Raw genomic sequence first — 25,625 nt, 5'->3', positions numbered from 1 at the left:
ATACATATACATATATACGATATACGTATGTATATATATCTAATCAATAATTTTGAGCTTCTTACTTTTGATAATTTACCAGGAATTCGCAATGGGCTCCTTTCCATCATTCGGAGCATATGCAGGGCATAAAGAAAACAAAACTGAGCAGCTTCACCTGAGCCACATGTGTGCGCATAAATTTTTGCGCCACATGCGGCATGACATAAGCTCCAAAAAAATACAAAAAAAAAAGAAGAAGAAAAATGCGGAGCGACAAACAAAAAAATTGGAAAAATATAGAGAAAAAATGCTTTTATGATTTGTCGCAAATTACTTTAGAAAAGTTTTGCGTTCGACAAACAACAATAAATCATCGAGTTGAGAGTTTGGGCATATTTGTTACACACACGAGCAAAAAGTTCAGTGGTTCAGTGGTTCAGTGTCGGGTGGTGCATGCGTGCTACCAAATTTAATTAACAAATATCTGCCAGTCGCTCGCAAATGCAAATCAAACGCTCCATTAAACAGACAGCAGGCAGCTAGCCAGCTACGTTCAGGTGTAACTCGGTAAATCGGATGAGGCTGCGGCTAAACATGTGTCTTGCCTTTGATTTATGAGAGCCGATTTCAACGACACAGCCTGGCTTCACTTAAGATTGATTAATTACACGAATTTATCGGAAGAAGCTAAGCACCCAGCACAGAGCACGCCGTACTTGCTGCGCTTACATGTTGAGCATAGGAATTACCAAAAATGATTTCGACGAACTGTGAAATCTCCGAGCCGAAGAAGATTATAATGAACGTAAACAAAATCTAGCCCGGGGGGCACTTTGATATTTATGTCTTGCGTTTGTATACACATAATGACCCATAATTATAAGCCACATTGAAGAGCGAACTGTGATTTTTGCCAAGCTCTCGACGTTTAACAAAAGTTGTAGAAAACGACAAGAAATTCTGGCTAACTGCGCCACACTGAAGATTAGACACACTTTTGTCTTAAGATTTCGGAGGTGTTCTTAAATGAATGATTTGTCTGTCAAGAGAGGTATTTCCCTTAAGGAAGCAAACTGTATAAAATATGTAAATTTATAGGAAAAATATATACAGATAGGCATTTGTCTTTAGCTCAATATGACATAATTAAGAAAGGTTAAAAAACTTTTATTTATGTGAGGAGGATTAGCTGAGGATTGATTGCATGTCGAATTTATGTTTAAATGATATTTGTAGGCAAGAATTAAGCAAAGCTTCATGTCTTTTATATTCTAAAAGTTTGCTTAGAGATATATTAAATTGTCTTTATAAGCGTTTAACTATTCTTAAGATATATAAAAATTCTATACGAAAACTGCAAGCTATAAACAGAAATCATGATCAATATTTAAATACAGTCGAGTTCCGATATTTCTAAATGGAAAAGGGAACAGTTTCTTTTCGATTTACACAGATATTCACTTATCGAAAGGGGATAGAATTTGTTGGAGTTATCACGATTTTCGATTTAACGGGCTACAAATGATTGATATAAAGATTGATTGATATAGAGATTGATTGATATAGAGATTGACTGATATAGAGATTGCTTTATATAGGGATTGAGTTATATGGCATAGGCTTTTGATGAACTCAGTTCATGCAAATCGTCAAAAAAAGAGTATAAATAATTCCATTTCATCATTAACAATTTGCCAGAAGCGTAAGCTTGTCGAGCTATAAAAAACTAAGATTATCAACATCAAAATAATTAAGTTTTCAATAAGAATCAAATGCTTAAGCGCACAGCTTGGCGAATCTATTAAATCTAGTTTTTGTTCCTCTTGTTTGTGCTCGATGAAGGCCAAGTAAAGATTGTACGTAAGCCACGCGCTGCCAACCTTGGGCATTGAAATAGCTCACTAAATTTCAGCTTTTAGTTGAGTGGGGGGGCTACTTGAGACAAATAGCCTTGCGATTTATATGTTGTCGTTGCCAGGACACATATTAAATGCGAGCAGCGTCTTTAGTTCCTATGACAACTAGATTGAGTGGGCCAAGTGGATATAGAAAGGAAAAAATATGATGGCATAAAGCCTGTCATGCGGGTAACTGACACAGCTTGGCCCACATGCTGACAGGTGGGTGGAATGGACTCTTTCTTATTTCTCTTGTCTCGTTTTCTATTGTAGACGTAGCGCCATGAGCGATTGGTGTCGCAAATCAACAGGTGAATCACCTGTAAGGAATTTGGCTTGCTGTCGAATGTTGCACTATGGCGGCGCGCGCGAAATTAATTAAATACAAAGACGCAAAAAGATCATAAGTGTATCAAACGTAACGACTCTTGCATAATGCTTGTCGCAATCGCATTCATTACGCATACCACACGTTGTCCGCCGTCTCCTCCCTTATTAAGTAAGCGTGCATGAAACTGCTGGCATAAATCAATGGCATATTCAGCAGCACTCGGGGATCATTAATTATAGCAAAGGACCAAATTCAATACAGAACACGAAATGTATATGTAGCAAATTAAATTGGTTTTCTTTTTTTCTCTCTCCCTCTCTCTCTCTCTCTCTCCTTTGTCCTCTCATTTTTCAATTACTGCGCTATTTCCACTTAAAAATGAATATCGTATAATATATCGCAAATTTAATACTCTAGCAAATTATTTGAAATTAAAATTGGATATTTTGAGCATATTCTCGAATATTTATAGACTGCATAATACTCATTCATGCTCTAAAATAAATTTAATCTTTTTCCATAAACGTTATCCGTAGAGCCCTGCACAGTCCGCCGTATCTTGTTCGTTAAGTTTTGAGTTTCAAACTGCTTTCCCCGGATTCGTTAGGCTGATATATTAATATACACGCAAAATATTTTTTAATGTTGGGTTTTTAATCCCAGTTTCCAGTTTTAATCAGTTCAAATAGAATTTTTTTACAATTTCAGGACATTCCCCGATTATCTACGCCATTAATGATAAGTTCTATCAGATGAAGGTACGAGCACTCACTCGAACAACAATTTTATATATAAATTTTCCCTAACTTCATTTCACTTCGCACAAATACATATAAATAGATATGCAAAACTACTCCAATTGCTTGACAATCATCATCAAGACACTTATCGCTGCGTCCCATATGAAGTGCCAAAATTAGAATACCCACAGCGCAGCGCAGCGCATAAGCAGACATCAGACGTCGATGCGCAGACAGAGCACAATTGAATCATATACACGCAGAGTGTAACTACCACAGCTACTCGATCCCATGAGGTCCCCTTCTAAGTCTATTTTATTTTTTATTTCTGGGGTTTGGTGGGATGTGTAGGGATGTGTTTGTGTCGCTTTCAGCACTCTCTGGGGGCAATACGACAATTAGTTACCAAAGCAACAACAGAAATACCTACAAATGACAGCAAATACACTGGAGACAATGCGAAATAGGAACAGCAGGAAGCGGGAGGCGGGAGGCAGGAGGCGGCAGGAGTCGGAGGGCAGGGGACGGGCGGCAGGCGCACACCGCATAACATGGCCGCATGGCAGCCATTTTGATGTCAGGACTAAAAAGGCGACAAGCACTGTGCAAAGGCAGGTGGCGGGCGGCTATTGTAGAATATGACAGGATGAAGTGTAAGGGATCCCAGTGCCATCATCATAACGGCACGTGCAGTTGTTGAAATTTCAACGCGCGGCAGGAGGAGGAGGAGGAGGGGCGTTTCGGCCGTTCGCCCTCGCTGGGAGTGCGCGTGAGCTAGCGTTTAATTAGAAAATACGTATACGCCGCCTGGTACGTGCCGGTCCACAAGTTGCCCATGCTGTTTGCACGTCTCCTGCCGGACAAATCATCAATTTTACTTTTACATTTTGCACTGATTCCTCCAGCTGATGTTGCCCCATACAATTATGACTGCAGCATAACTGGCTCGCGGCTCGCTTTACTTTACGTTTACTCTTATTTGTAATTTTTTGGTTCATTTTTCATTCGGTAAGGGTTTAGCAGCTGTTGCCGCACCTTGCCACAACGTGCTTTTGACGCGTAAATCAATTGACGTTTGCTGGCGCTTCAAAATTTGCCTAATACGCATAAATTATGGCAAAACTTTACAAACTAATTAGTCGCGTTATTTATTACAATTACCTGTCAGCCAGTTAGAATTGAGTGCCATTACACACACGCACACACCTACACACACATATATAGATATGACACCTTGAAACTATTCGAAAACTATGCTAATTAATGCGTTTGCATCTAGTTACAATGTGGCATGGGCGGGCACAGTGGGAAAACAAACTAATGAACATCTCAAAGCTAGAACTGATGTGTGTGTGTGTGTGTGTGTGCATATATCATTACTCATTAGCATATAGAGTATGGCTTAGCATAAATGGCAAAGTTGAAAAGCTACGATTGTGCGGTTAACCCCAACTTAAATGAAACGAGCTCAAAATATGAAATTGAAGCTGCGACTCTGAGCTGAAATGAAGTGAGACCAAGACACGAAATGAAAGCTAAAATGTCAAAGAGATTCAAGTTATTAAAGGACTTGTCAACGACATATCAATGAATTGTTACCTTGAAGTTTTGGCGCCTTAGATAGCCCAATCAATGGCACACAAACTGTTCAGATCATTAGGCACACAAGCCGAGAGCCAAGGCTTAAGTCTTTTGAACAGATCAAAGTTCAGTTTTGCTTAACTTGCCAAGGCACACGGTGACAAGCCAACGAAAAAAAAAAAATAAATAAATAAAATAAAATAAACCAAAGTTGAACAGAGCTAAATAAAAACACTGAGCACTTAAGCCGTAATGTTAATTAAAACTTTGTCTCTATATCGCTCTCTCTCTCTCTTTCATTCTATGCACACATACATTCGACTCTATCTGTAGCGATTTATCTTGAGCCGTGTCAGCGAGTTGGCGTGGCGTCGGGGCAGCCGAACTAATTTGCAACAAAGTTAATCACGTTATTGAAATGAAATGAAATCGAATTCGTGGCATTAGAGGCAAATTCAATTCATATCGCATATTATGCAAATGAGCAGCGAGTGAGCTAATTGTGTATTAATTGAATAATCATAAGCAGTACATGTGTAATAGTGGGCTTATGCCCGCACCAGGCAGAGTCTATATACAGAGATTGGCATCGAGTCAATAAATGTAGTGAGCTATGCTGATGAGCTGTCGATATCAAGTGGCCTATACATAATATACAAAACTACATACGGTAAGCACTTAGAGCAACCATATATCTAGATCTTTCCTCTCTCTCAGTCCTTCTCTCCCTTTGCTATTCGCCTTAAAAGCAAACATCAATTTGCATAAACAATTAATCATGGAAAACGCGAAACGTGCACGAAATTCTAAAACCTATATATAGACACGATATAAGAACAAATTTAAAAAACAGAAAAAAAAGGGAAAAACTTGCAGAATTAAGACAAAGACTTGTTGCCAGAAACTGTAGCAGGTAAGACTCGACACGACGAAGCAGAAATTCATAGAAACTGCGTTTATTTCTTTTCGTTTTTGGTTTTGTTTTTTTTTTTGCTGCCACTGCCGCATATGATTCAATTTTGTTTTCAGCCAAACAACTTGGCAACTGAACAGCAGCGAGGAGCCTGCTTGGAGCTTGGCTGGCAGGCTGGCAGGCCAGGCTAGTTGGCTATAAACGTGGCCCAAAAGAATGCAGTCCGAAAACCAGTTTTGGCGTACAGCCTGTGTCTCAAGCGTGCAGCGTTTATTTTCTTCTCTTTTTTGGTTTTCTTTCTTTGTTTTTTTTTTTTTTTGTGTGTGTTTTTTGCCATTTGGCTACAACAACAAGTGAGCCAAATTCTTTTTAACGAGCTTGCGCCAACATTTGATCCCCTGCTCCCCCGAAATGTAGGCAACCTAAGGGGCAGCCAGCGCCAGGGGTGCGCTCAATGCTCTACGCTCCTTAGTTGCCAAAAAAAAAATGAAGAGAAATCAATGAAATAGACAAGCCGAAAATTAATATACCCTTTCAGTTTGAATGGATTTCTGCTGAATTTTAATTGGAATTTTAATTGATAGATCAAACTTAGGATATCTTCACTTAAATTATGATTTAAGAAATTCAGTTAAACATAACAAAACCCTTGCTAGAGCAGCGAGTACTGTCAGTGATAACAAATATACATTTCATAGATCTCCTTCTAGGCGTTACATAGCTCCTGTTAAAAGCATATGGCTCTACCTCATAGAGCACACACACACACACACACACACACACACATTTAAGAAATACCAGTGCAGAACCAAGCCAAGCCAAGAAGTGTTAAAGCCAAGCCAAGTTGCTTCACTTTTTGCCTGTTCGTATCCATGTCCGTGCTCATATCTCGTGTCAATTTGCAAACTGACGTTTTTTGTTAAAGTTTCATATTATTATTTTTAAATTTTTTATTCTTTATTTTTTTTCACTTGTTTTGTTGTTGGTTCTCTTCTGTAAGCGATTTATTTAATGCCTTCTCTTATGCCTTTTTATTTATTTATTTTTTTTTTTCTTCTTCTTTTGCTTTATGTTATGCCAATTTTTGTTTTATTCGGCGCATTTATAATTGCAGGCGGCCACACCTTTTGCACACACCTCGCGACGAAGTTTGCCTTTTTTTCATAAATTTTTTTCACATTTTTTTTCACTTTTTTTTCTTTATTTTTTCTTCATTTTTGGCTGATTTCAACGCTTGGTTAGGTTCCTAAAAAACGCTCGAGACACATGCAATCTGTTGAGCCAGGGCACTTAAAACTAAATGTAATTATATATTTATGAAATTAAGTTAATTATGCTAAATGCATTTTATGATGCATTTAGTTGTCCAGCGCCTCCAACAATTTCTGCCGAAGCGTAGCAATCGCAATAAATTAATTATTTATGTGCAGCGCTTACTTTGTGTTTTTGGTCTCTTGCATTTACAACAACAACACACACACACACACATACATACAGAGAGATCCCACCTGCCCAAAAACAGGCAACTATTTATCAGCCCTTTTGGGCTTCGCTTACTCTTAATGCCATGCAAATGGTATGTGCATGAATTCGATTTTAATTGATTTATCTCTCATTCATATGAGACAAGATATATGTATATATCTCATATAAAGGTATTTTGATGTGGAATGATTTAATTCGCTGGCGGATTAAAGACCCAAGTAGCTAAAAGCACTTGAATTCTTTTTAAGCTGGCTTCACTTTCAGCCAGGTGCCGTCTTCATAGAACGCATGCTGAATGGCAAATCGTTCTGCTTGCAACATGACCTGCTGCCACAAAGAGAAAAGGAACCAAAAAATGACAGCAGAGATGGAGATAATAGAGAGCTAAAGAAATACTAAATAAAAATGCCAGAGAGAAATGTTTTCAATTTGGTTGTTTTCATGGCTTTTGATTTGCACGCTGTCGCACGAATGCGGCACTCCATTTTTGTCAATTGATTCGCCTGTCTGGGTCTTTCAAATACGCATTAATTTCATTTATTGCAATCATCATTGTCGCAGCGACATGGCAACCATGGAGAGTAGAGTAAACACCAGCACAAAAGTTAGAACGATTGTGTGTGGGTGTGCGTTGGTGTGTGTGTGTGTGGGTGTGGGTGTGGGATGTGCACACTGGCAAGGAGCAACTAAGGGGGACGGGCCAGGCAAGGCAACGTTGCTTGTCGGAGCATGCCTAGGCTCTGATTGCGTTGATTACGCTGACCCACTTTGACTGGCAAGGCGCGCAGGCTCTGGGCGGCAGGAAGCGGGCGGTTGAATTCAATGAACTCGAAACCTGCTGATAATACGCGCAATAAAAATAACAATAATAATAGTAGTAATAATGTTCATTTCAAATGACGCCAACGCCAACGCCGACGCCAAGCGAAAGGAAAACACAACCGCTGTCAGCAACTTCAAAACTGAACAATTTATAATTCATTTCTATCTCGCTCTCTCCCCTTATCTGTATATATATATACCTCTGTATGCTTATGTAAGCTTTTTATTGTCCTGGCGTCTATCATTAAAGAGCAACAAGAAGCTTTGCTCTGAACGTAAGCTGAGCAAGCCTTAGATTAACTTGAGAAGAATTTAATTACAACTCGATTGCTGATATACATATGTATGTATGTACATATGTAAGCAAGTCTGTAGGCGAATGAATTGAATTACTTAAAGGCCGTAGGTAAGACGCTTACCTGCCTCGAAACACAATCAAAGGTAATTAACAAGATAGTTATATGAAGACAAGCATAATGTAGCAGATCAGAAGTGACTAACAATCTGTTAAGCAGCTGTTAGACCGCTTAACTAGTCGTGGGTCTACTTGAAGCTCGCTCTTATTTTCGGTCATCAAATTTGAGTTTTTTTTTATTATTTCTTGTCTCCCATCAGATGGGGAATGACAGTGCAGAATAGCCGAATAACAAGGACAAGTAAGACACATAAAAATATTTTACATTTTGCCACGATCATGGAAATAGTTCAGTTATTTTCCATTGGCAACTTTACGAGCATTATAATGTCTGCTGTGGCTATTATGGGTCGCTTCCCACTCCCTCTACCTCTCTCTCGCTCACTCTCTATCTCTCTCTGTCTCTCTCTTTCGGCCACTCTGCCAACACATGCCAATAATGTGCGTCACTCTGAGGCGAAAAAAATCAAATAAAAAGAAGAAAAAAGCTCCAAAAATATAAAAGAATCAGAAACAACAACAGCAGCAACAACAACAACAACAACTAATACTACAACAACACTGCCACACTGCTGTCAGCTTACACACGGCTCTACTTCTAATGGATTTTATTTGTACTTGCCACTGTTACCAAAAACCAATGGCCGAGTGCGGCAGGGCGGGCCGCTGGGAGGGGGCGTTGGGTGGTTGGGGCTTGGACTGTAAATGCTTTGTCTCGATAATGTGGCTGTGAACAGGTAGACATGCACACAATCTATATACACATATCTATGTATATTGAATAAACAGGAGTTACTTAAGTGGACACGAGTGTAACAGAAATTGGCCTTACATGAATATATAAACGAACCTGGTTATATGTATATGTGGCAAATTGTGTTAAGGCTTATAATGTGTGATAATATAACAATAAAAGATTGATTGTCTGTGAACAGGTTCGTGCGTGCAATCAATAAACATTCTGGCTTTTGGCTATAAATCAATATTGTGCAATGTCATTCCAGTTCTTGTCTTACGACAATCTTAAGTTATTAAAAGTTTGCTTTTTTACATCGTAATAGTATAATAACGATATTAATTTCAGATTCCCATACCATAATGTCTTGATAAAGACTGGTTTTTGAGTGCTGTATTGATGGGCAATAATACAATAATAATCTGAAACGTGTTTATTTATTTATTTTGTTTTATCAAAGATAAACAATAAGTCGAATTTGGACAACCCTGTATATTACACTAAATATTACTATATTACAATATTCTTCTCTTTCCTTTTAAGAGCTAGACATAGTTGTAATTTTTCATATTATAACAAAAATTTCTATATGAAATTAAGGCTGCAAAGCTCTCTTGTTAAAAATTTTATTATGAACATAATATTCCTCATTAAGCTGACTATATTTTTAGTATGGAATTTTTATTATAATTTCAATAAAATGAAATGCATTTTCTTTAAAAAAAAATAAATAAAATTGTTTTTAAATATTAACAAATTATCTAAAATCTAAATTAAAATTTCTCAATTAAGTAGAATATTTCAGAATATTTAATATATTTTTAGACTTTTCTCTTATTTGTAAACTTTCTGTTATATGCTCTAAATTTCTATTAAGACTTTTTATCACGGAAATGCGCCAGCAACTCGGCTGAGTTGCTAAATTCTTGTTTTCGTGAAGTTTTTTATGGCATTTCGAGACGGCTTTTAATGAAAGCATCTTAATTAGACGTGCCGCTCTACTAATTCATAAAGTTTGTAAACTTTTCTAATGTGGCGCTCCGACCACTTGAATTTCTGCCAACTAACTTCTAATAATAATAATAATTTTAATTGCCAAACGGCAGCTCTTGCGTTATTATGCAGCGGACGCAGTGCGAAGTTCACAACTCGCTTCCATATTTTTTTTTTTCATATTTTTTTATTATTTTCATATTTATGTTCTGTACCTATATTTTGAAGAAGTTGGCGCTCACGACGGCTCGTAGACGGCAATAAAAAGAAATATACAATTAAATGCAAACATCATGCTGACTAAGGGGATTTTTTTTTCTTCCAACATTATATGTGGTACCTTTCTTGTTGCCAGTTTGCCTAACCGCCAAGGGAAAGAACCAAACTTTCCATGGAGTCGACGGCGACGATTTGCAGATGACGCTTCACAACCACTGAGCACCTAATGGGCTTATAAGGCAGTCCAAGGTATATGTATGTATATGTATTTAAACAGCCTACTTGTCCTAAATTGTGATGGGATATATAGAAATGGTATTTATATATGTATATATAAACTATATATGTATATGATGAAATGTGGGCAGGTATCTTTTAAAATTGAGATAGAACTCGGAATGTATATATAATATAAAAATTACAGGGAAAATAACAACTCCCTTTAGTATAAGTATATATTGGTAAGACCACTTTACATCTATTCTAACTTTGTATACATTTATAATAAACTTTCCATTTATTTTTAGAAACTGTCCTACGATTGCGACTCAGCCATGAATTCTGAGTAATTATTGTCTGAATTCGCCTATTTCTAACAGTAAACAACAATCAATATATTCTCTCGAGCATATATGTAATTAAACGTCTTGTTTTGATAACATTATGAATATATTAGGAAAATATTGTTTTTGGATTGACAGGAATCGAGCTGAATATACTTAACAATGATTCAAATATTTTCTAGCGAATCATTTTGAGCACTTACATGCATATACATATAAATATATGTATGTATATGCATATATGTATGTATATTATAATTTAATTGATTTAAGAAAGAGTAAATAAATAAGAACATTTTACTCATAATTTACATGAATGTTATTGTCATCTGCATGGAAAATGATTTGATTACTTTCCAAGTAATTGATAATGTTTGAGCATCTAAAGAATTTTTGACCTGGCCAATCGCGCCAGTTCTGGGAAATTTGAACAAGTTGGAAAAACGGCTAAAAGCTGCCTGGGAAAGCGACAGTTGCCAGCTTTAAAACACGCTGTGACAGCCATAAAGTTTACGTTTACACAGGCTGCCAGCCGGTGAGAGAGACAGAGAGGGAGAGAGTGAGACGGACCTACGTTGCTGTCTAATTGAACTAATAGAATTTGTTTTTTATTCACACCCGCACGCGTCAGATAAGAGCAGCTTTGCAGCATGATTTTCAGAGGGTGAGTCCGGTCGTGCTTCGAGCACACGAAAAAATATGCTGCCGCAAATGGACGTTGCGCCCCAGCCAGCCCACCAGCAGCCAGTGGCCAGCAGCCAGTCGACATGCTGTTCGCATTAAAAATTATGATTTTCCATGCCGCATTTTTACAGAGGGCAGTGTCGAAATGATGCCAAATGTAATCATTGCTGCTTTTAGCCGGGTGGCAAATGCCCCGGGTGTAGCTCCATGCCGTACTTAACTGATTTCCTGGAATCCCAAACTGGGCGCGCACACAAACATACAAACAAACGGGCACTTATATATATATATATATGTATATATGTTTTACAGTGTGTGTGTACAGTCATTGTGTCCTTTTCAAAATTTAAGCTGCGATTGAGCTCACAGGATGTTGCCTTGGCTACCAGCAGCGAGCAATCAGTTTAAAGCTGTCAAGAATTCTGAGAAGTGGCAATAAAGCGAAAAAATTGCCAGCAATAATGCGTTGCAGCCGACTATTCGGCACATGCATGTACACGTTAGTAGGAGCACTTTAATCAAAGTAAATATATACTTAAATACAGAGAACTACCAGCAGAGAGGGAGGGTGCTGCTGTCTTTTATATCGTGCGGCTTAAAAAGCGCTGAACCTCAGGCGAGGCTTAAAAACCGCAACGGCGCCACGAGGCAACGCTGCCAGCAGAACGATCCCAAGACCCAAAACGCCAATACCTCACATGGCCCAGCGAGCCACTTGGTGGTCTGGCGCCTTTGGCTCTTCAAGGAGGCAGCAACAGCAGCAGAGCAGCCGAGCAGCATAAGGTCGTCATAGGCACACTCGAGCAGTCAAGAGCAGCGCCAAATGCCGGCGCATTTGTGGCAAGAGCAGAACCGATTTGCTATTTGTGTAGTTAGTGCCAGCAGCAGCAGCAGCAGCTAGACGAGGAGTGGGAGTAGGTGGAGCAACAAGATGGGCGAGCTGGAGGAGCTGAAGGCACTCAACTTGTTTGTTGTTGCTGCTTATCCCAATGTTCTAGTTGTTGTTCTAGTTGTTGTTGCTGTTGCTGTTGTGGCAGCCAAGTAATGCTGCTTGAGATGTCAAATAGCAGAGCGGCAGCCAGGCAGGGAGGCGGCAGTCAGGCAGCCAGCAAATACAGCAACAAATGCAAAAAACAGGAAGCACTTGAATATTGAAATCAAACGCGGGGCGCCACCAACGCAACAGCAACAATAACCACAAGCAACAACAACAACAACCAACAACATACCCAACAACAACAACAATAACAATAATAATAATTCTGCTTACCCAAAAAATAAAGCAAAAACAAACCATTAACAACAAAAGCAACACAGCTGAGCCCAAAAGGTCCTCCAACGCAATTTGCATATGAATATGGCGGGCTCAGGGGCAGCTTTTGGGTTGCCATGCGGCACGCAGCCTGCAACAACAGCAGCAACAACAACAACAACAGCAGCACATGATATGTTGTTTGCCATATATGAATAAACCAGCAACAACAGCAGCAGCAGCAGCAGCAGCCAAGATTCATGATGTGAGAGCTGCTGTACCAATAGCTTATGTTGTAGCTATTTGCCGCCGGTAAAAAAACAAAGCACAGAAACTGTAAATAAGCGTGTGTAAGCAGTGACTGCTTGACAAAGAGATACTCCTTAAAAAACTCCCATAGAATATTTGGGAGTATAATATTTCAAGTTGGAAATTTTAAATTCGTTACATATTAAGTTATATTATTATTATTAATCTGAAACGATTCTGTTTGTATTTATAATTTTTACACAATTAAACAAAAGTATATCGGTTTCAGTTAATGACTATCCCAGTGTTTGTTCATCCAATAAATCACTTTGCCTAATAAATCCCTTCGTAAGATACACAATTTGAATGAAATAGAGTCAATATATATATGTAGATGCAATGCTCTTTAATTTTGATATCAAAAGTTATAAGCTAGCTCAATATCCATAGCTAGCAATCAATAACCTAAGCGTAAAGGTAAAACCGAAATAGATCTAAAATGTTTCTCTATGCTTTCCATAAATGCATTTCTATACCAATTTACAGGGTATAGCCATTCTATAGAGTATTGTTTTGTGCTGTTGCTCTGCTCCCTGGTTGCCTTTCACTCGCGGCGCTAGATGGCGCCACACGCCAGTGCTAAATTGAATAAGCGGCCTCCCAGGACAGACAGGAAGCAACACAACAACAACGCACACCCACACACCCAACCAGGCGCACGTGTGCCTCTCTATGAGTGTATGAGTGTGTGCTGTGTGTGTGTGTATGTGAGTTAGTGTGCCTGTAGAGAAGAAGCAAAAGTTATGTAGTGTACTCGACGCTACCTTCCTTTATGGGCGCTTGTTTTTCTTGCCATTTCCCCTCTTCATCGTTTTTTTGACTTTTTTGGGTTGCTTTGAATTTAATGGAAAATTTATTGACGACATGCCGCTTAGTCGTTTGACTTAGACTTGGACTTTTGCCACACAGAGCCACAGCTTGCCCGCCCCAGCACCCGCCCAGGCCACAGCTCTAGCTCCAGCCCCAAGCGCAGCAATAGCTGCTCTATCATGTGTGCAAAACTTTTTGCATTGGGGTTTTATGAACTAGCCCATGCCCTCACTCGACTTAACCAAATAGCTCTGGATATTTGCAAGTATGTGTGTGTGTGTATGTGTGTGCGACATGAAAAAGGAAATTATGTGAAATGGTTTGCATTGATTGATTGTTAAATGCTTTTAGCCCTGTAGCCGGTATGCCATTTGACAACGGCTAGAGCTTCAAAGCAAATACAGCCCTTTGAGACTTTTCTCTACAAACGGGTCGTGAGAATCGGACAGGCTGCGACAAGTTGGAAATGCCGTTGAAGGCGCGCTGCTTACCAACTTGTTCACTTACCATAAATTAGAATTATAATTTCTGCTTAGCCAAATCAACGACGCAATAAGCTCGCAATGGCACACACACATGCGAAAGGGCTATAGTCGAAAGTCAAAGAGCGCAGCGGAACGAATCAACCCCCAAAAGGCAGCATCGAGCCAAGGGTGGATGTGGCCAAAAAGTTTTCTCGCGTGTTTTGCCAACTTTAATATTTTATACTCCCGATTTTCTTTATGGGCATGGGGCCTGGGGCGAAAAGACCCGTGCTCCCTACATTTCGCCCCCGATCTAATCCTCAAACTCTTTAAGGACTCTTGGAACTCAACAAGTTCTTGGGCTTCTGGCTAAGAACACGCCCGCACGTTTGGCCATTAGTTTATGATTATTGCAGTTTGGCAACGGGACTTTCATAGACCGTCGGAGTAACTCACCTGTTGTCGGCAACTTGGTCAGCGTTGGTTGTCCATTGTCATCGCTCAGCAGCAGCAGCAGAAATTCAATTAATATAATGACAAAAATGCGTCGATTGTAAAACAAAAACATTGCAATCTGGCGTTAATTTCCGGTGGTTTTTCCAGTTTCGGGCAGCTAACCGCAATCGTTTTTATCTCGTTTTCGGTGTGATTATTATAACGAACGGCTCGACTCTCTGCTCGTTGTCTTCAATAGCTTCGTTATTTTGTCTCAATGTCTCTCTCAAGTGCATCTTCTCATTGTTGCTTGCATTTTTTATGCATTACACGCGACACACACACGCATTTACATTGTTTATGTACTCTTCGTTGCCTTCTCAATCTAAAAGTCAAACAAAATCGAATCTCTTAAATCTCTCACAAACACAAACACACTCCCACACTCACACACACACACACACACACCCAATGGCGATGAGCTCTGCTAGATGGCACGCACACAAAAGTATGCTAATATATTTTAGCTACGCTTATGAAACGTGCATAAATATTTTACGTGTGCAACAGTGCGTATGCGCAATTTGCGTAATAGGCCGCAAAACACTGGCGCCGCTAACGGCGCCAACATCAAAATGTCATTTGTCGTCAACGTCGGGTATTCCGAAATTGATGGCCATGGACCTTACTTTATCGCAGCTTGAATGCTGGCCAGCCAAAGTTCTTCGCGGAGATAAATGGGCGAGAGCTGAAAGACTGTATCTACTATTTGTTATAAATTATGAGCCTATCCATGAAATAATAGACCTTGAAATAGATTTGCTGTGATCTAACATATTGATTCCAAGCATTTATAAAAATCAGTCTGAAACTATTCAGAAACATCTATCTGGAATATCTAAGTCTATACCCTTACACCGATTTCTATTACTGCATGTATTTTTTATAAATTATCTATCTATAATATCTAACATGGATGAATTATTTAAAGTGAAATAATAGACCTTACTTATAAAAATAATATAAAGCTATTTTTTGTTTTATCAATATTATAAGACACTAAAAAAGAAAAAAAAAATGTCAAAAAAAATTTTAGTGAAAAAACTGGATATAATCTATTCATATGCAATTTTTTGCAATATAAATTTGTTTTTAATTTTTTTTAATAAAAATAAATGTAAATATATATTTTTCTTAATTTTTTAGCATATATTCGCATGCTGTTTTTATGATTCAATGAATAGAACGAGGAAGCTAATGCTGCCCTAATTCTCATAGTAAGCCAAATTTACTATCGCATTATCCCTACTGACCACCATTTGATGGTCATTATTATGAAGATGGTTCACTACACTAACGCAACTCTAACAAAAAGAATTTTTGCTTTTAGTTCAATCGCTCCTGGCGCTTCATTGTCATCATCATAATAGCTGTGCGGCGTCGTCTGATGATGCCATAACAGATGGGGTATACTATACGCATGTATTTCAATTTCAGCAGCAATTCTTAAGACAACAAGTACCCGAAATGCGCGTGTATAGATATAGATACATACGTATGTATGTATGTATGTATAGGCTAGATTTCTAGCTAGAGTGCACAAATTCACGCGGCAAAAAAAAAAAAGAATACAAAAATAAAAAGTATGAAGAAAACGTCGCATAAATGAATGCTAAAATATATTTCGGCAGTGCTGACAGCGCCATTGTTGTTGTTGTAGCTTCAGCTACTATCAAAGGCTTTACACACATAGGGAGCGCGAGTGTGAGAGGAGAGACCGAGAGAGAAAAAGTACAAATAAAGCAGATGGCGACGTTGGCAGCGACCGCAACTGAGACAGCGACGCTGACGCAGCAGCCACTGGCAGCCATGTGTATGTGTGTGTGTGTGTGCGTGCAATATTTGCTATTGCAACGGTATTTCGTACTCTTTTGTTTAACTTTTTTACTCTGTACAAAATACATAATATATTTTATAAATCAAGACAAAAATGCAGAGCCACGCATTCAAATGATCCTTTATTTATATATTTTTGGGATTTCGTGGTAAAAACGTAATATTGGTTTTTATTGCGTAAAGTTTGTTCTTTGTTTAAAACTTGTATTTATTGCCATGGCCAACGCATTTATGTGTTTGAAAAAGTTTTTAACAATAAGCAAACAACGCTTTTCGCCATGGTTTTTGCTGCCGGCAGAAACTGCAAACAACAAAAAATTGCCACGCTAAATTGAGAGATAAGGAAGAAGCGCAACGGAAATCATATCGGGGTAGTTGAGAATTATATAAAACAAATTTGACTATGCGAAATACACACACACACACATACACAAGCATACAATCCCTCGCACACATACGCACATAGCCAGACACACACTCACACATGGGCAAAAGTTTGTTTTGTGCTGCGGATGCCGGTCGAAATTGAACGACGACGCAAATTTCGATTTCCTCAAAATTCTACCTTGTTGTGCCTTCTATTATGCTTATTCTTGGTGTTCTTATATCTTCATCATCGTCACTCAAATACTTCATTATCACGAACGCTAAGCGTCATATACATTTTGTACATTTGTTTGCAAAACGACAACAGCGGCAGCAACGGCACCGGCAGCGACAGCGGCAGCGCAGCTTACTAAGCTTTTTCTGAGCATCCATATTCGCATAAGCAACAGCAGCCCACTCTCACTTCGTCTCTGGTCCTCTGCTGATGCTAACGCCAACGCCGACTTCGCACAGTGATTTACATGCTCCGAAAATGGCGAAACAAATTAGTTGGCCATTAAGCTCCTATTATGGTGAACTACAGCGTAGCGAGTGCATATTGCACTTTTCAAGTGCAAATCAGATGTTAATAGAATGAGTTTGAATTCAGACATGTAGCTGCCAAACTGCCAAACAAAACACTTAAGAAAATTTATGAAAAATATATTATCCTAATATATGAAAATAGAATAATAATCAATATACATATATTATAATTTACTATCAGATATTTGAGTTACTATATTGCCAATTTTCTATATTCTAAACTGTTTTTCGCATTTGCTTTTCATTTCAAGCATCTGTAAGTACTTGGATGCTGCCACATAAATATGTATGTATGTATTTTGTGTAGTCTGAACCTGTATTGCAATCGGTTCTATTTCTTTTTAATCAATTTGTTACACTGTGCGACGTCGCTGCTGTTTTGCTCCTTGTTTTTGCTACGCTTTCGCTTTGTGTTTGTGCGCCGAGCTTTAGCTTTGGCTTTGGCTTTGCCTTTGCCTGCCTGCCTACTACAACCGCCGCTGTTGCTTTCATGGCCTTGTGTGGCTGTTGCTGTTCTTGGTGTTGTTGTTGTGTTGCTTGTGTTATTGCCCCGTTTGTCACTGTGTGCGTGCGTGTGCTTTTTTGTTCGACTGCCGCTGCCTTTGTGGCCTGGCCGAAGAACTACTACTGTACTTGGCGGTTTTCGCAGCCGCCGCAGCAGCCGTCGCAACAGCAGCAGCAGCGGCTCTCAGTCGTGTGCTTTATTGCGTTTTACATCCTTTTTTGTTTGGCATCTTTGCCTCTTGCGTTTATCGCCGTTTGTTTGTATGGAATTTTGCATTTTAAAATATTCATTTCAATATTTATTTATTTGCTTTCCCCCTCGCGCACGCACACATTGTCATATTGGCGCAGCGACAGCGCCGTCGGCACGCTGTCGATTTGATTGTTATGATGCCTTATTATGTCATAATTTATTTGCAACAGGACACAAAATTTAACAATGCCGGAATTTACGGCAAAAGCAGCTAATAATTAATCGCATTTCATTTGATTCGCAGCATACAAACATGACCCATGTGTCTCTCTCGCATTCACTATAATTCGCTCTCTCTCCCTGCCTCTCTCTCACTCATTGCATGCGTGTGTATGTGTGTACGCACTGCACCGGCTTTTGTTGCCGCCATCGCCGGTGCCTGCGCCCCCGCGCACAACTGACGCCATAGCTTTGCTTTGTTACTACCTTTGTTGTGTTTCTTGCATTTGCGCTTTATGTTTGTATTTCGCAGGCTGAGCCTATCAATTCTTGCTTATTTGTAATTTTTGCACATACACACACAACCACACACATTCAAAAGTCTGACGCACGCTTGAACATTCAGCGACATTAGCAACGACCGCTGCCGCCGCTTAAATCAACAAATTACGATTATTTTCACTGTCGCTTTCAGCATTATTTGTATTTGCAGTTGTTATTTTTTGCATTTTTGTTTGTTGCTTTATGACACATTGCGGGTTTATTAACAATAAAAATATATATATACACAAACACACAGATACGAATATTCGTCAACGCCAGTCGAAGCGGCGCTTCAATATTTACAACGCTTTGCACTGACAATTAAAGTGCTCGAACTCGAACTCGCGACGTCGCCAGCGAGCAGCAAACACGTCCAAACAGTTTGTACGCCATTCGTGTACTGGGAGCTTTGGTCCGAACTGGCGCTGCCGCTGTCATATTCGCACACACTAAACACACGCGCGCACAGAGAGCCGTCGCACACACATACTTGTAAGCTTGCTTTTGCCGGCGACGTCGACGTCGACATCTGCGTCTACGCCGACGTTGACGTCAACTTTTGTTTTTGTTTGCGCTGCAAAAAGAAGAAACAAATTTCAATGGCAGCGTCAAAAGCTTGTCTCCATGAATGAAAGTTTGCCACAACCGAAACGGAAGAAAAACGATGCACAAAATAAACTGATACAACTTTTAATTCCGTAAACGTTGCCAGACCTGTCGCTAAAATACATATGTACATATGTATGTATGTATGGATATTTGAAAACATTGCATTTGCAATTATATCTATAATTTTAAAATGCAGTAGGTACTCAAGACTTGGCTTTCAATTTACTTCTTAGCCAAATGAGAAATAACTATGTAGTTAGCAAGCTTACGTAGCTAATAAATAATATAAATATATATTTAACGGCAAAAATATAGTGGTTTTAACTAATTACTAAAAATTTAGTGTCTTAATCATTTCATGTCCTCCAGCTTAAATGTAATTATCGATATACGATAACACTTTGTTGAAATTTAACAGCACTGAAACTGCATAGCATAGCAGCCAGCTTTTTGCCATGCTTTCTTGAGCGCTCTTTCAATGCAGTAAAAACCCAAAATTATTAAAAAATTAAACAAATTTAACTAACCCATTTTACTGAAATTGCCAATATTTATTTGATTTTATTAGGCGGTCACACTACATAGAACTCACGAACAGTTTTTACAATTGCAATCATGTGTATTAATTTAATTGGTTGACTATTTGAACTAAACGATGGATTTGAATATGGTATCAGATTTGTCCATGATAAGACCTTCGTTTCACCCATTTAGTCCGATTCGTATCGTCGCGGGCGAGTGGACTGCTTCTTGGACTTTTTATGCTTGCGCTTCTTGGTGGTGTCGCTGCTGTCGCTACTTTCGCGTCTGGCTCGACTGGCCGACGATTCGTCCTGGTCGCGCTCCTCCTCCTGCAGCTTCTTCAGTGTCTCTGCCTTCAGGCGCTCCAGCTCGTTCAGCTCCCGTGTGGTGCGCTCCTTTTCGAGCTCGTCTTGTCGCTGCTTCTCGGCTCGTCGCTCCTCTTCCTTGGCGATCTCCTTGCGCATGTGCTCCTTAAGCAGCAGCGCTGCCTCGACGCGCTTTTGCATTTTCTCGCGAGCGGCTTTATCCTTATCCTCGGGCTCTGCAGCAGACATGGCTGAGGATCCCTTGGCCGGACTCTTGTCCGGCGAGCGACGCTCAGGCGTACGTTGGCTTCGCCGTGGCCGACTGTTACTCCGCGACCGGCTATGTCCCCGCCGTCCCCTGCTGCCGCTACGCCTACGCTCCGGTGATCCATGGCGCCTACGACCCGGCGACTCTCGACGCTTACGCTCCGGGGGCGAGTCTCGCCGCTTGCGTTCCTGCGACTCTCGCTTCCTCACTGGCGACTCTTGGCGCTTCCTTTCGGGCGACTCTTGCCGCTTTCGAGAGGGCGACTCCTGACGCCTGCGCTCGTCCGATTCCTGTCTGCGTCCTCGACTGCGTGAACGACGCTGACGCTCCCTCGAACGGCGCCGTTCCCCAGGCGAGCTGCGCGTGCGTATGGGTGAGAGGGGGAAACGGTTGCGGTACTCATTGTCTGGCGACCGTTGGCGGCGCTCTCGATCGGCAAAGGGATTGCGGCGGTTGCGGTTGGCCTGATGCTGTCCCATATTGTTATTGTTATTGTTGTTATTGTTATTGTTGCCTTGGCGTCTAGGAGGTGAGCGCTGCTGGCGTCGCGCCGGCGATCGTCTGCGTTGAGCGGAACGGGACCGACTCCTATGGCGATTGCGAGAACTGGAGCGTTCTCGACTGCGCTTGGCTCTTTCGCGCTCTCGAGGCTTGTCCTCGGGTTTGCGTTCGTCGCGCTTGCTTCGATTCTCTGCTGGCGATTCGCTGACCTTTGCTGGCGCCGCCTTGGAGTCGCTGTGCTTCTGGAGGGGCTTGCTGGTCTCCGGCTCCGGCTCACTGTCTGTCTGCTGTTCGTAGTCCAAGGCGTTCATGTCCACCGATTTGCGACGCTTTGGCGGAGCTTCCTCTTTGGGTTTCTCTTTCTCGCGCTCCTTCTCGTGGGTGTCCCTCGGCTTGCTGCGCTCCTCATCCTTCTGTGCATGAAAGTCGCCGCTGTGCTTGGCATTGGCATGGCCACTGCTGCTGCTGCTGCTCGTTTGTTTCTGTTTCGAGGGCGACTTTTCGGGCGTCACCTTGCCGCCGTAGGTGCTGGCGTGCGACAGCTCAAAGAATGACTTTTTGGGATCCTTGGAGGCCTCCTCGTGGCGCTTCTTGCGCTCCTGCTCGCGTCGCCTGAGCTCCTCCTCGCGCATTTTGTTCTCCTCCTCGATGCGCTCCAGATCCGACAGCTTGATGGTGCGCTTCTGGGCATGCTTCCAATGCGGCGGCGTGATACTCTTCGATCGACTGCGTGAGGGCGTGCGAAAGCGCTGTGAACAAAAGCGAATAAATTATGGATTAGCCTGCATATATATCTGGGTCTTAGCCATACTAAATCCTTACAAAGACGCCGCGTCCTTTGACAATGCGACCGCTGCGCGAGGTCGGCACCTGTTTTTTTGACCAACCGAAGGCGTTGCGATTGCGCTCTCTGCCTCTGTCCCGATCCTCACGATCACGATCACGCTCACGATCACGCTCGCGATCACGGTCACGATCACGCTCCCGATCACGATCACGTTCACGCTGACGCACATCACGACCGCCGCGCTCCTCACGAGAACGTGATCTCTCAGCGCGCATTAGGAATTTGTTGGAAACCTGCAAAGAATCAAATCGAAAGTTTTTAAGGCAACAATAGCTTGGAGAAGGAACTATATGGTGTATATATATATATAGCCAATAACAATCCAAGTTCAGATAGCTTGCTGTTTGTACCTCTGGTATCTCGCTGGGATCAATTTTCGTCAATGTGACCAACGGATGTATCTCGCCCTCCTCTTCAGAGTGCTCCTGGCGTCCATTTCCACGCGCAGCACGTCCCGAGTCGCTGCTGCAGTGGTTAACCAATTATTAATTTAAGAAGGCAATCGCTTGATTGGTGAACCTACTTTTCACTGTCGCTGGATTTGGACTCCTTGCGTGAGCGTTTCTTTTTTAGCTTATCCTTGCGCTGCTTTGCTGCCTGCTCATCCGTTTCGCTTTCCGATTCCTCCGTGGCCGTGGAACGCTTTCGGCGTTTCTTCTCCTTTTTGGCTGCTAATTGGAGAAGACAAATTCAGTTTAATACAGATTGATTATCAGACTAGATCGACTCACGCTTTGTTTGCTTGACTAACTCCCCACAGTTGGCTATGGCTGCATCCTGCAAGGGGCGCGAGTTGCGATCGACGGGCAGATCCTCTAATTGACGCACCAAATCCTGACCGGATATAACATGACCGAATACAACATGGATACTGCAAGTAGGTAGAAAATATCCATTAGTATAATTTATTTAAACAAGTTTAAAGAGAAACTAGAACTATTTAATCTGACTATGGGCAATCACAGTGAAAAAACTTTTGGTTTTAATGAAATATTTACTAATTCCTGAGCTTCTTTTGTTCTCCTTCTTTTTAAATGTTAAATATTTACAGACAAATAGTGAAGGACCCTTTTATGAATTGGTATACAGACTAAAGTTAACTAAACTAGTTTAAATTGAAAGTGGGAGGAAATATTAATGGAATTTGATGAGAATTTTTTCCTTTTTTATAGAATAGAATATTAATAGATTACAGAAATTAATCAATATATGTATTTTAATATTATGGACTGAGAACAATTCCAATACAAAGACTAAATGAATGGGAGGAATGGGTAGACAATAGATATTGGTTGTAATTACAGGGTGGTCTCAGCCTAGGCTATCCCAGTTTCTACTCTGCCCATTTGCTACTAGTTTAATCAATACATTCGACTATTTGAATAGGTTTAACAAATCGCACTTACTTGTCCAAGTGTGGTGCAGGCTGTGTTGTACTACAATGAAAAACAGAAGAGAAGAAAAATATTCTTTACACAATGCTAACTTTGTGGTTGGTAGGCGAGATTTGTTGTAGTTTTCTATAGTTGTTGAGCTGTTGTTGTTGTTGTTCTTGTTGTTGCTGTTGTTGTTGTTGTTGTATCTGCTGTTGCTGCTGTGGTTGTTGTTGTACTTAAAGGTGATACTAAACGATATCGGTTGGAATACTGCAGCTGGAAATGGAGCGTCGCGCCCCCCAGGTTTGATTAGCCATCACAGCCTGGACAGACATCTCATCGATTGGGCTAATGTTCAATAACAGCTGTTAGCTGTTGCATATGCAGGCGCTGTTGCTACGCTGTTGCTGGCCTCTGTAGCTGTTGTTGTTGCTGTTGCTGTAGCTGCCGCTGTTGCAGTTGCCAAGGACAGCCGCATGAAGGAGGGTTCAGTGTGAGGCCTCTGCTACGCGTCAAGGTGCACCCACAGACAACACACACTTACTCTGACACACACACAGACGCACACCCACACACCTGACACACGCACACGCCCACCTCAGACAGAGAGGGACGCGCGTGCATTTAGAGGCCGGCCCTTGGGTTGGAGGGGGGGAATTGAGTCGTTGTCGATGTCGATGGGTGGTGGCTCAGTCCGCTGGTCAGAGATATTGCATACACTCGCTATGCGGCTATGCGGCTATGCGGCTATACGGCAATAGATCAATGAACAACAACAGAACTTTAAATAGATATGCAAAGTACAGAGTTAAAGATGTTTTAACATATTTATGAGTTCAGAGTTCATATAGATGGCTGCAAGAAAAACGTTAACAACTTTCACAGGGTTTCGATTGGAAATGGTTTTAGCTTTAGCGATCCCCAGCTCTGGAACGGAACCCACTTACATAAAGAACTGCGAGCCATTCGTATTCTTGCCACGATTGGCCATCGACAGCAGAAAGGGACGATCGTGCTTCTTATCAAAGCTTTCGTCTGTAAGAAATGCAAAAGTATCAAATATTTAGTATAAAATATATATTGTTAAAGGAACTAAAGCTAAAGCAGGATTACAGATTTTAATTTTGTAGAAAGACAATTTGTTAATATGTATTTTTATATTTATATTAGCTGCCCTCGTCTTTAGCCTCTAGCATATCTCCTGAGTGTCTTGAATCCTTCGCTCTTAAGTCGAATTCATTTTTTAAAAGACATTTGCGCGCTATGAATGCTTTTATAGATTAACTACAATTTAATATATCTAAAATATTCAGTACATATATAACAATAAACAAAATATAATACTTGAAAATACATCATGTTTATTTCATCTGCCTATTATTTATTAATATTTACTAGATAATATATGAAATTCTCTCTCTTCAATAAATCAACACAAATATTTAATATAATTATATTAGATAGGCCCTAATATTAAAGCACAACCATTAGATCGAATTAATTGATAGCACTTTGTATGTATGCACACATATACATACACAAGCAAACATGAAAACACGCACACAGTCGTTGGCAAAGAGAGTGAGAGCGAGAGAGACTGAGACTTACCCTCGAAAGTGCCGCCATAAATTGATTCGCCGCCGGTACCGTTGCCTGCACTAAAATCGCCCGCCTGCACCATAAAGTCCTTGACCACACGGTGGAATATGACACCTTTGTAGTGCAGCCGCTTGCCGGTGACAAGTCCGGTGCCCTTTTCACCCGTACACAGTGCACGAAAATTCTCAACCGTTTTGGGCGCTACATCGCTAAACAACTCGAAAACGATGCGACCGATGCTCAGGCCACCGAGCGTTACATCGAAAAAACAACGCGGTCGCGTTGTGCTCGCCGCGTCCCGTTTATTTACCGTCATATTTTCAGCTAAATGCAATCGAATTGTTATGTTTTTTAACTGTTCACTTTTCTCACGTTGCACAACTTTTTCTTTTCTATTTTTTTTTTCTTCTGTGATGAACTCTGCGTTTGTGAGCAACCAGGGCTGACAAACGTCGTCGAGAAATGTTGTATGTGACAGGGCTGCATGCTATGCTGCCAGTGCAGCCAATCAGTTTAAATGAATCAATTGTTCCGCTCACTAAATTGAATTGTTAAATTTATAAAATTCTAAAAAGCAAAAAAAATATTAAATTAAAAAAATATTTACATATATGTATATAAATTGAATAATTGTAATTTTGTTTATTTTAGTAAATACACGAAAATAATTTTATAATGATATTCTAAATCTTTTTTAATTACATGTTTTTATCTTTTCTTATCTGACAGTTCTGTATGCCATATTATCTCCGAGTTATCTCAATGCAGCAAAGCAAATAATTATTAAAAAATTATATATGGGTATACAAACATGCATATATTTTAATTGCACAGATAAAGTTAAGTAAAATAAAAACAAATGCAAAAAATATATATTTTTTAAAAAGATTTTTGAGGACAGGAACAAGGCGTTCAATG

At 40.4% G+C, this 25,625-nt stretch overlaps 2 protein-coding genes and 1 long non-coding RNA gene across 4 annotated transcripts in view; all 3 read right to left on the bottom strand.

Moving 5' to 3' along the window:
- The window catches only part of plum (IgSF transmembrane protein plum), a 54,075-nt gene extending 39,097 nt beyond the window's left edge, over positions 1-14,978 (bottom strand). The window contains exon 1 of the mRNA XM_030383042.2: positions 14,654-14,978. Coding sequence (XP_030238902.1) covers positions 14,654-14,765 — 112 coding nt within the window. The 5' untranslated portion in view covers positions 14,766-14,978. The remainder of the gene's footprint in view (positions 1-14,653) is intronic.
- On the bottom strand, positions 5,782-9,343 carry LOC149092245 (uncharacterized). Of its 2 annotated transcripts, none has more exons than XR_016197663.1 (2): positions 8,596-9,343; positions 5,782-8,559 (listed from the first exon to the last, which is right to left on the bottom strand). It is a non-coding gene; the product is annotated as an uncharacterized LOC149092245 (long non-coding RNA). The 2 variants fall into 2 exon arrangements; XR_016197664.1 differs by having other exon boundaries at positions 5,782-8,553.
- Positions 14,979-19,818: 4,840 nt separating the features above from the next.
- On the bottom strand, positions 19,819-25,173 carry Moca-cyp (nuclear cyclophilin protein Moca-cyp). The gene is made up of 8 exons (XM_018111872.3): positions 24,717-25,173; positions 24,056-24,143; positions 23,139-23,168; positions 22,464-22,603; positions 22,256-22,403; positions 22,083-22,197; positions 21,708-21,965; positions 19,819-21,634 (listed from the first exon to the last, which is right to left on the bottom strand). Exons 1-8 carry the CDS (start codon positions 25,021-25,023, stop codon positions 20,000-20,002), a joined length of 2,721 nt encoding a protein of 906 aa, XP_017967361.1. The 5' UTR covers positions 25,024-25,173; the 3' UTR covers positions 19,819-19,999.
- Between the last annotated feature and the right edge of the window lie 452 nt (positions 25,174-25,625).

Source organism: Drosophila navojoa, chromosome 2, assembly GCF_054131105.1.
Source record: "Drosophila navojoa isolate 15081-1374.11 chromosome 2, UAZ_NAV_1.0, whole genome shotgun sequence".
NCBI classification, from domain to species: domain Eukaryota; kingdom Metazoa; phylum Arthropoda; class Insecta; order Diptera; family Drosophilidae; genus Drosophila; species Drosophila navojoa.
This window is presented reverse-complemented; position numbering and strand designations above follow the sequence as displayed.